The 12,369-nt window shown below is 36.8% G+C and overlaps 1 protein-coding gene across 1 annotated transcript; it reads left to right on the forward strand.

Annotated features, from left to right (window-relative positions):
• The first annotated feature begins 8,998 nt into the window (after window positions 1-8,998).
• On the forward strand, window positions 8,999-9,785 carry LOC106665277 (rhythmically expressed gene 5 protein). Its single transcript, XM_024227787.1, has 4 exons — window positions 8,999-9,014; window positions 9,087-9,191; window positions 9,265-9,339; window positions 9,493-9,785. The coding sequence occupies exons 1-4, from the start codon at window positions 8,999-9,001 to the stop codon at window positions 9,783-9,785; spliced, it is 489 nt and encodes a 162-aa protein (XP_024083555.1).
• The last annotated feature ends 2,584 nt before the right edge of the window (window positions 9,786-12,369 follow it).

Genomic DNA, 12,369 nt, shown 5'->3' on the forward strand with positions numbered 1-12,369 from the left:
GCAGAATAGGAGACCAGGGTTGATCATAATGCTGACAAAATAATGTATCATAAACAACAAATCTGGGCGGACAGAATTATGGAAATCAAGCTTTGCCAAAATTTTTCTTAGAATGACAAGGGCTATGTTATTATAAAAATGACTTTTATCAAAACAAAGGCATTAATTTCAAAATTTAGTGACAGTTCTTTTTGAAATCGAAAAATACTCTATACAGGATAATGGCATTTTGACTTGCTCCGTTTATCGCTCGGGGTGCTTTCAAAAAAAGGCAATTTATTCAAAATCATTTAAATGAAAAATCGCTGCCTATTAGTGAATCTATAATGCGTCCTTCTGGAACAACACTCAAATGATAAATCCCTGTCGAAAAAGGCTGTGATTAAGAGGTACAACGCCCGTGTGAATTATTGAAGACAAACTAATTGCTTTTACCTCTGGCATCATACGCATAACCGAGAGGGATAAGCCATTTTGTTCACGCGACTGACAGAAGAAAAAAAAACCGCGCGCCTTTCGAAAAGGCCGGCACAAATCAAAAAGGAGCGGTAAATAAATCGGCTAAAAGATAGGGTAATAAGATATGCAAACTGTTTCGTCGAACAGTCCGGTATAGTTGTGTCACATTTAAATTGTCGGACCTTGACTTCATCAGAGTGCACGTCCCGAATTATGTAAGTCTGCAGACCGACGCCGCGCCGCCCCGGCCAAGGGCCTCGCCTTTCATAACTAGTGTAGAATTGCAATATTGAATTGATACAGCCTCCTAACGAACTTAATTTGGGAACCTGGCTCATAAATAATATCATAACGAATCCGATGTAAATTCAGCCGGATAGGAAAGAAATCCAGCACTGTCATTCTCATATGTGAAATTTCAGTGTCATTTACAATTTCTGATTTATAGATCTGTAGACACCTTTCAAAATGTTAGTAGCTTGACCACTGATAACAATTTAAGACTTACATGAACAAATATTCCATCCAAAAGTGATTAAAAACGCAACACCGGTGTTTTTATGTTATTAACAAGAAATTCGGAAGTGTGCAACAAATGATAACATTTAATTACTCTACAACTTTCTTTTTCATCCTTTATATCCTGATTACTGGTGAGATTGGCGAAATCAACAACAAAACATTCTTACTTTTTTCATTATCCTTTTTTTCATGATGAGCAATCTCTATTGTATATTTTTTAACGCGTAAATAACAATAGTATTTACAATTCTATATCTCCATAAATTTGGCTTAATGCAAAATAGAAATGGAGAAAGAAACAACAAAAAACACGAGAAAAAAGAAAGACAGGAAGAAATTTGAGAGAGATAGATAGGAGATAGAAAGAGAGAGAAAAATAACGAAAGCAATAGAGAGAGAAAGAGAAAGAAAAATAGATGTGATGGAAGAACACGTGATTCAAAAGTGAAAACTTGATTACTACGAAAATGAGAGGTAGAAAACATAAGACATAGGGAAAAAAAGGGAAAAAGATAAACAAAATAGAGAACATAGAAAATATAATAAAGGCGGAGGTAAATATTGAATGAGATAGATAGACAATCAGATAGAGAGAAAGGGGCGAAAGAGAAAGAAAGATAGAGAGAGAGAGAGAGAGAGACAGACAGAGAGACAGAGAGACAGAGAGAGTAAGAATGAGTGGAAAGGAGAGAATGAACATTCAGAGTCACAGATTTGTTCAATGTTGGCTTTTCTTACAATCATCGCCAAAATGAAGTTTACTACGAAAGAGAGAGAGAGAGAGAGATTTAGAAGTGAAAAAATGATTGCTAAGAAAATGAGAGAGAGAAAACATAAGACATAAGGAGAAAAAGAGAAAAAGATAAATGGAAATAGAGAATGTCATAATGGTGGAGACAAATAAAGAAAAAGATAGATAGACAATCACATAGAGAGAAAGGGGCGAAAGGGATGGAAAGATAGAGAGGGAAAAGTGAGAAAGAGAGAGAGAGAGAGAAATAGATATGAGGGAAGAAAACGTGATTACTAAGAAAATGAGAGGGAGAAAATGTATGATATAGGGGAAAAAAGAGATAAATATAAACAGAAATAGAGAACATAGAGAATATAATAAATGCGGAGATAAATAATGAAAGAGATAGGTAAACGGTAAGATAGAGAGAAAGTGGCGAAAGAGATAGAGTGAAAGGGGGAGAGAGAGGGAAAGAGAGAGAGCGAGAGAGAGAGAGAAAAAAGAAAGCTTTAACACAAACAAAAAGTTCAATTTCTGTGTAATCGTCGTAATTGTCACCAGCTTCTAGTCAATAGCTATACTATATATAGTTGTCAATGTATGTACATATTATGTACATTTCTGCAAGGTGTTTTTCATATGTTTACATTTTAACATCTATTTTTTACGTGACGTGAGCAAATGAATGCAATTTTGCAAGATCTAGACTTCAAAACAAGTTAAAATATTGTATTTTATTGTTTGATTTTTTCAATGGGTTTATGAGTGTGTAAAATAATTAGTCATAAGGTTTAAATGCAGTAAAATTTAACTATCTTGTACATTTTAATAAGCAAAGGAAAAGTACAAATTGCACAACTTCCTCGAATATTGAATGCCAGGTGGAATTTCATGCATGCCAAAAGGGCGATTTCACGTAAGGAGAATAACATGATTCGATTCTAAACCCAGGAAGTTGTAAAAAAAACTTTATCTTGTATATCTCAACATGCTGAGTGGTGTTTATCGAACACATTACGTGGGAATGCACCATAATGTCTAGGAGTTTTTTCTCTCATTGATCGCGCATTCCATTTATAGATGCAGAATCATGTTCAGCCGACAACCTTGGAGTGGGTTCAGCATGTAAGCCAAATCCCCGATTGCGACCACGGTCGGGACCTTAACCCTGATTTTTGGACCGACGTTGGGCGGAAATGTAATCAAGCAGATCGTTTCCGGTTTTTTCGTCTTTGAACTTTGCCCCAGGGCCGGCGGAGAGCTTCCGGAACCAGTTCTTCTCAAACCATCGGCCTACCAAACCGGAAACAGAATCCGGCGTTTTGACCATAAACTTTCTCCTAACTACGAGTGGGCTTTTTTCAAACTTGTAAAAATCCCAATCTTCAGATGATTAATGGGCATCGAGACGGCCAGAAACGAGAAGCTGTTTTGAAAATATTTGTTGCAAGTAATTGGTTTAGATAATAAATGATATGTGTTTGCAGGAAACAGCTGAATTCAATTCTGAATGGAGTTTAAATTTTAACCATATTTTAACATTTATTTATGTATGTGTATATTAGAGAGTACTCGTGAAAGTCGGTTATGAATTTTCTTTGTAGAATCGATTGTAAATTATTGTAAGCCTTCAAGAAAAACTACATACCAATTTTGACTAATTAAATATTTTTCTTTCTGTGCAGTTCGCCTTTAAAGATAATAAAATTAAAATAAATGTGACGTACAAAGCATTGGTAGGAATGTGTGGGGTTATACTGAACCGGTTAAGTAGCTAGGTCGTGCGGAAGTGTTGCTCGATGGAAGCGAAATCAGAACATTAATTTTAATCTGTTCACTCACCTCTCCTTCTTTCTATATTTAAGTGTATATGTATCAAATTTTAACCCTTCCCATCTCTTTCCTTTTCTTCTTTTCACCTTTCCTTTTTTTCACTCATTCTTTCTATTATTTATGCAGTTGGCCTGCACGTGTATAGAAACACCACCATGTCAAAATAAATGGATGATATCTTATACATACATTATATACGAACGCTCAAGTCCAAGCCACGGCCAAATCCAGGAACACATCTAGCTCGTCAAGAATGGTTGGGGGGGAAAAAAACCTAGACACTTAGACATACCCGTCCATAACACCAAGCCTAAATTTACAATTTACCTAACTCATCCTATCTATAACACTTACCCTAATCCGTTCCTACCTAATAACCCTAACCCTACCAAACCTCGATCATGTTTGAAAACTGTCACTTAAAAAATTTAAGAAACCAGTCAATAAAATATACTCATGTTAAAAAAATCACCCTTTTCTGAATGTTCAATTTATAATTTTTAGAGTGTTTGATTCCTTCACCATAAATGAAAAGAATTATGAAAGATTGTTGTCGAAAGTCGCTTCACCATCGACACTACATACTTCTACACAAGTCAAATACTTTGGATTACACCTACATTGTAGACTAACCTTCTTAACACCCTATCCCTACATAATATAACCTAATCCGTCATGACCCTAACCCTAGCCCTACATAACCTACCTTACACCAACCCTATCCCTACATAACCTAGCTAATTAGTCTCTAACACTAACCCTATCCCTACATAATTTAGCCTAATTCGTCTCTAACACTAACCCTATCCCTACATAATCTAACTTAATCCGGCTCTGACTCTATCCCTTACCCTACTTAACCTAATTCGTCGGTAACACTAACCCTATATAACCTAACCTAATTCGTCTCTAACACTAACGCTAACCTTACCTAACCTTACCTAACCTAAACCAACCTATGGCCTCCTCGGTAACTTAAAATAAATTTCGGGAAATTCATCTAGACTAACCTTCCTAACACCCTATTCCTACATAATCTAACCTAATCCGTCACTGATCCTAACCCTACCCCAAAATAACCTACTTAACACCAACCCTATCCCTACATAACCTAGCTAATTCGTCCCTAACACTAACCCTAAGCCTACATAATCTGGCATAATTCGTCTCTAACACCAACCCTATCCCTACATAACCTAGCTAATTCGTATCTAACACTAACCCTAATCCTGCATAATCTAACCTAATCCATCTCTGGCACTAACCCTTACCCTACTTAACCTAATTCGTCTGTAACACTAACCCTAATATCCTAACCTTATTCGTCTCTAACACTAACGTTAACCTTACCTAACCTAAACCAACCTATATGCCTTCCCGGTAACTTAAAATAAATTTCGGTAAATTCCCACGTAAAAAATTTGTATTTTCAGCCAACAAATGTTAAGAAAAAAATCACATTTTTATTAAAGTAAAATATTGACATACTAAGTACCCGAATTGGCTTACTAAAAATAGTTATATAAACAGATTTTTTTTCGGGAATTTTGTAGTTATTTTCTACAATTCTTCAAGGTGAGCACGAGTTTGAACTGACTGAGGCACCGAGAATTGTTCGGATTAGAAAAACTTCGTACTAGCTGAATAACTTTAATAATGCACTAGGTAGGTTACAGGTCTAAAAGACACGCCGGAGAAAGATAAGCTGAAAGTTTTGCACAAAAAAATAAGACAAGTGAGATGAGTAAAGTTAAATAGTTTCGAAACATTTTGATCAATCTATCCTCGCAATTTTGGCCTGTTGTGCGTTCGGTTTTCGACATCTTCAGTTTTTAATTATAATTATGGTTAAAACACAGCAACGAAGAAGCCAAGCCCAAACGCGCCTGACAGTCCAAACTGGCCCACCACTACGCAGACCTCACAATTTTAGGACGAAAATACATCTATTATTCGCCAGTAGAATTTGGAATGGGCAAATTAATAACATTTATATCTAAGAAAACTACATTTTTTAAACAAAAATTTCTTCCCCATAGACTGAAAAAGGATCGGATTAGACGGACATTAGGATTATCGGGCCTCCACTGTATTTGACATTCCGCTGCGCAGGAGAGCTATTGATGTTTAGGATGTGACACGTTTCTTTTTAAAGAAGTCCTGGTGACGCAATTCTCTTAATCCGGATCTCAGGTGGGAGAAGGAGACGAATCAAGCGTTTCCTTCGAGGCTTCGTCGCAGAATCCTTAACGCCTTGTTGAAACGTCAATTTATTTTATTTTCACCACGTCATCGTCAGACTTGAAAGAAGAACAGAAATAGTACCGTCCTTGCGAAAAATAAACCCGAGTCAACCGGGCCACGGACGTCACATAGAACATCTTACCTTAGTAATCGATATTTCGGAACGCAATTAATTCCTTTGTCTCGTCTAGCATTGTTTTAATTATAAGGACGCAGAAATTTTGATCATAATGAACCTTAATATTGTAGATCTAGATAGAAAAAAAAGTAGAGCATGGATATTAGTTTCACAGTAGTGTCCTGTGGCCTGGAATCAGGATCTAATAGCATATATCATTTTATCCTTTCTTCCTCAGCTACCTTGATGCATTACATAATTACAGTTTATACCGCGAATTCCGCGAATTGATTTATTCGGTTAGGCATTGACAGATTCTTAAGTTCCTACATACACTGATTTAAAAGCAACTTTGCATTTCCCCGGAGCGTTCAACTGTTTTGAAAATACATCACACGTCAAGCGCGAGAAATTTAAGTTGAAAAAAAAAAATCTTCCAGTAAGGTAAAGTCTCAACAGAAAAGGAGGATTTAGATACAACCAGTCCTATAAATCTGAACGACAGAGGCGTTGCGCAATTTCCTACATGGTGGACAACGCCTTATCAGGATGTCCTGGCCGAATAAAATGTTTAAAATCCTCCTGCTACGATTAATTTAATATAATAAAATTTATTTATATTTAATTTAATAAAATCGATTTTTGGATCTACGCTATAGATGTAATTTTTTTATGTTTTATAAGTGTAGAATAGCATGCCTTCGAACCTGCACCTTTTATTGTTTATATCATCAATATTTACTTTTGTGGACGAACGAACGATAGAAAAAGGAGGGAGAGAGAGTGATAGAGAGAGAGAGAGTGACAGAGAGAGGGATATTGCGAGAGAAATTGTATAGGATCGAGACTGATATGGTTAGGTAGAGGGAGATATAGAAATATAGATAGATAGAAAGATAGAGATAGAAATAGCAAAGTAGAGGAGTGAGAGAACTATATGGATAGTTAAACTATACTGATATATTTGGACAGAGTTAGATGTAGAAATATAGATAGATAGAAAGATAGAGATAGAAATAGCAAAGTAGAGGAGTGAGAGAACTATATGGATAGTTAAACTATACTGATATATTTGGACAGAGTTAGATGTAGAAATATAGATAGATAGAAACAGAGATAGATAGATGAAAGAGGGATGCTTCGAGAGCAGGAGAGTTAGAAAGATAGACTGTGGGATAACGCAATGATAGACGGATAAGTAGATGGTTAGAGAATAAGTGAGGGAGTGAGAGTGAGAGAGAGTGATAATGCAAGAGAAATAGTTTTAAAGGACGGAGACTTATACAGGGTGAATTGCTACTCGTGCTACAAACTTCTCCAGTAGATTCTTCACCCTAAAATGAACAAAAAAGTTCATATTGTCCATGGTCCGATTCTCAACCATTTCAGAGTAATTTCGCTTTTTATCGATTTTGAAAGATATCACGTCCTGGCGTCGGAAAATCGTGATATCTTTTAATCTAAACATTTCTCTGAAAATCTAATAGCACCGTTGAAATTCCCGTTAATTTTTCAATAAGAAGATGACGGTGGCAAAATGTTTGGGCTAATTTTTTGTGTTTTATTTCAGCCAGAACTACAAAAAGAGTGGAAAATTGTGTAAATCGGAAAGTGTATAAAGTAATCCAGAGTTTCTAATTTTAGTCTCAGAAGGCAGCAAATTTGAGGAAAACTACCTGATTTAATAACGCTTCCAACGCACTCGTCATTTTCTTATTTAGTGGTTGTGAGACCAAGATGTTGATGACAAAAAGAGAAAAAATGGTGGTTCAAGGATTGCTAATGTTTGAGAGTGACTTGCTACTCGTGCTACAAACTTCACCAGTAGATTCTTGACCCTAAAATGAACAAAAAAGTTCATATTGACCATGGTCCGATTCTCAACCATTTCAGAGTAATTTCGCTTTTTATCGATTTTGAAAGATATCACGTCCTGGCGTCGGAAAATCGTGATATCTTTTAATCTAAACATTTCTCTTAAAATCTATAAGCACCGTTGAAATCCCCGTTAATTTTTCAATAAGAAGATGAAGGTGGCAAAACGTTTGGGTCTTTCTTCCTTGACCTTCTAGCTGTTTGTAAACTTCTTAAGCATTACATACTAAATGGGCATTAAATTAAATTAAAAAATTTCAATGGAATTATGATTTTGATTCTCTCTAAAAATTAACGGGGATTTCAACGGTGCTTATAGATTTTAAGAGAAATGTTTAGATTAAAAGATATCACGATTTTCCGACGCCAGGACGTGATATCTTTCAAAATCGATAAAAAGCGAAATTACTCTGAAATGGTTGAGAATCGGACCATGGACAATATGAACTTTTTTGTTCATTTTAGGGTGAACAATCTACTGGAGAAGTTTGTAGCACGAGTAGCAATTCACCCTGTATAGTTGGTTACAGCAAAAGTTAGAAAGATAGATAGATAGACATAGAAATAAATAGACAGAGGAGAGAGATTGATATAGTTAGGTAGAGCAAGAGGTAGAAATATATTGTTAGGCAGGTGAATAGATGTAGAGAAATAGAGAAGGAAAGAGTGAGAGGATAAGAAATACGGAGATATATGAAGAAAGAGAGAAACACAAAAAGAGAGAATGTACGGAATAGGGAAAGAAAGAACATAAGTAGTAGTGAGAGATGGAGAGAGACAGAGAGAGAGAGAGAGAGAGAGAGAGAGAGAGAGAGAGAGAGAACACAAGATCCTCACAATATGAACCAATGGATCAAATCCATGCTCTTAATTTACTGATTTTCTATAAAATTTTCTTAGGCTAGTAATACATTGGTTCTTGATAAAAGTCATCTTAATTAAATAATTGCTAACACAAATGCTTTCCTAACCCAAAGATTACCGCAAAACAACCATTACCGTTTATACTTGAACTCAAACATTATCATGTGCTTAATGGGTAAGCCATTGAAAGAAAAGATTGTTTCACAACCGAAGTAATTTAAAAATGTAAAAGGTAATGATTAACGATCTGTAATTATCCGGTTGACGGTTGAACACCAGGAGCAGACGGAGGAACTGTTTGTATTCAAATGTTCGCCTATTGCAACCGGGGAAGTTGTAAAAGAAAGACAATGGGGAAATTATTCTGTAAATTCCTTTCTGATTTGCATATCTCTAATCGTACAATTTAATCATAAAGGTTTATTTTTGTTTTTTTAGATTGCCAGAAGGTCCTTCTCGTTTACGGCCTCACCAATTTGGGTAAGATGGAAGACGATAGCCTGGACAAAATGGATCCTTACCAAAGAGGCGCCAACGACATAAGTACGTAACCTGGCAAATTTTAATATTTTATTCTTTTGTATTTATACTAAAATTTCTAAATTTTCAATTTCAGTTTGGGAGTCCATGATGCATGGCAGTTACAAAAAGAAAAACACAAATGAGCACAGAGATTACTATGATTCTATGGGTAATTTTTTTTCTTTGTGTGTGTTCTATGCTATTGGCTATTGTTGTGAGATGGGTCAAAATATCTTTGTTTGTCAGTTAATTTACAACCTAGTGCATTTTGAACCAAGTCCTAGTATGATTTCTATGTAACTATTTTTTTTTCTATTTTCAGAGCCTAGTACAGGTGATGACAACCACCTTGGATCCCAGGAGGAAGCTTCAACCAACATTGAAAAGTATGCAGGTTCTGACAATGACCTAGTAGGGCCCATGGTTGTCAGAGTGCTTCCAGATGGCAGCCCCATACCCAGAGACTCTCCTCTCCCTAAGGACGACGATGCCGAGGAATTCATGATCATGAGGAGCAAGCCGATCCCGTCCCTCTCTGAAATTACATCCCTGAGGCACGAAGTCATAGCCACAAGGCTTGACTCTCACACTTCGATGAAAAGATCAAAACATTAACGACCAGCCGGATCCCTTTATTTATTATTCAAACAAAAGTGTGCCCTGTGCTTCATCTCTTTATAATTTGTCATCACTCCAGGCCGACTAAAGTACCCTTCCAAAATTTTAATAAACAAAAGAAGGCTACTGGAAAATATTTAAGTGTACATACTTTACATTGTAAATAAAAACAAATTAGTTTTTAAGTTATTATTTAAATTGTGATAGTTGCTGTCGACTAAACATTATTTTTTATATTTACAAAAATTAAGCAATGTACTCACATTTAAGTACAATCTTTTTTTCTATTATATTTATATAAAGTAGTGTTTATTTAAATTATATACAGTAACTAATTGTTTTCCCACCAAAATTTCACATATGTAAAAAATATACATTATTATTTTGTAATTCAATCATCAAATCTATAGTGCTTAAGTTGAATACAATTTATCCTCATTTTATCTTTTCGATGATAAGATATGTGCTCATAAATAAATGTATCTCATTTTGTAGAATTATTTTTACTTCAACATCCTCCATAATAATTTTCATATTTCCCCCTGTAGATACGTGTAGCACCACATTCTGTTATATGGTGCGTTGGAGTAATTTCTACTTCTTTCCAGAATCTGCACTGTGTTGGATAATGTAAATATTTCTCAAATGCCTTGTTAAGGTGTATCTTCTGTTAAAAAGCAGCCCGTTTTAAGTAAGTAAGGTTTAAATTTAGAACCACTGAAATTCAAAACTGGGACCATTATAGTGATGAGTCACCCTGTTAATCATTGCTGCTATAGATACCTCACAATACAGTTTAACTTACAGTAGTAATAGTTATCACTTTCAGTATTTGGAATTATTTTAACATTGAGGTTTTTTGGCCTGAATGCACTTTTTTTGTTTCCCTTTACATTACGAAGGAGAGAGGTTGGGTTGGGTATGGTTAAGTTGTTAGGTTTTGGGTTAGGGACAAGTGAGTGTACATCCATGATTCAATAGAATGGGGGGGGGATTTGTAATTTACTCTAGGTCATTTCAGCCCCAAACTAAGTCAGTATGTCAATATTCTATTTACACTTTCACACACTACATTCATACAAATAAATACATTCATACAATACACTCATCTGTTTGGTCAGTGGAGTACTTGATATTCCTCCACTGACCTATACTCAAACTAATCTAGATTGGGGTCAATGGAGTACTTTTATAAATATTCTGCCATCGACCCCAAACACACACTCATAAGCTCACAACGTTCGAGGGGCAATGATGACATTATATTGCACCCTCACCCCTCGCTATTCACGCTAATAAATACATGCACTCAGACAAAACATATAGACACAACACGTAAGACATATATACAATAAAAAAAACCAATTTCCCCTAAAAAGCGGAACAGGGGACTCTGAAACTCGCTACCGTGTTCGAGAACTCTTCTTAAGTCCGGCGGCATGCCTACACGCTCTCTGTATGGAGCCAAGGCATGACACGCCACTATTATGTGGGACACATGGAGCAACCTTTCTCTGCATAAGGGGCTTTGACCCAAAAGCAGGTGCCCATGTGTCAACTGAGTATGGCCAATCCTGTCGGGTGAGGGCGATCCCTCGTCTCCTGCTCAGGCTCTCTGAGGGCCATCTACCGGTCATGCTCTTGACTCACAAGAGCCTCTCCGACGATCCTGCCCACTGATGCTGCCATCATTCTTTTATCATATTTTTGACTGCGTGTTTAGCATCAGGGGGCCTCATTGCGATAGTCCGATCCGGAGGGTGGGACGTAGCGACTTTCGCCGCTTTGTCCGCACGTTCGTTACCCTCCAGGCCGACGTGCCCGGGAATCCAAACAACAACCACCATTTTTCCGAGAAGCTTCAGCTCCGCGTATTTCTCTAGCAAGAGCACAAGAGAGGGTCGACAGAGAACCTGTCGTGTACAGCCCAGACAGCGCTCAGAGAGTCGGTACATACAGGTAAGGCTGAGCCCTCCCCGGTCCGCACCGCCTCGAGAGCATGCCAAATCGCATACAACTCTGCCGTGTATATGCTGCAGTGAGGGGGCAACGACCAAAAGGTGGCCACTCCTTCGCTATACACAGCACATGCCACACCATCGCCGGTCTTGGACCCGTCTGTAAAAATCAGACGGAAACCGGCGTATCTATTTCTAAGTTCAAGGAAGCCTTGTAGAGGTATGACGGCGTACACGATTTAGGCAAGTTTGCCAGATTGTCGCGGCCGAGTACAGCTGGAAAGGTCCAGGGGGGTGTCGGCCTCCTCTTCTATTAATTTTAATTAAATTAACTGATATATTCTTGTTAGTTGGATATAACAAAATAGCAAATACAAATCAAAAACGAAGAAATAGAAATGATGAACGACGGAGCGAGTGCGGTGTTCAATCCTTTCTAAAAAATAGTTCCTACTCAGTAAGTTGTTTTGCAATGACCGGATTTCAAGCCCTTAGCTCATCATCAAAGGGCTCGAAATCCAGATTGTTGCAAAACAACTTACTGTGTATAGGAACTATCTTTTTAAAAAAGGTTGAAAACGAAGAAATGTTAATCCTCATTTTTAATAACGAATTTATGTACG

The sequence above is a fragment of the Cimex lectularius genome, unplaced genomic scaffold (genome assembly GCF_000648675.2).
Source record: "Cimex lectularius strain Harlan isolate CLEC.00 unplaced genomic scaffold, Clec_2.1 scaffold114, whole genome shotgun sequence".
Taxonomy (NCBI): Eukaryota; Metazoa; Arthropoda; class Insecta; order Hemiptera; family Cimicidae; genus Cimex; species Cimex lectularius.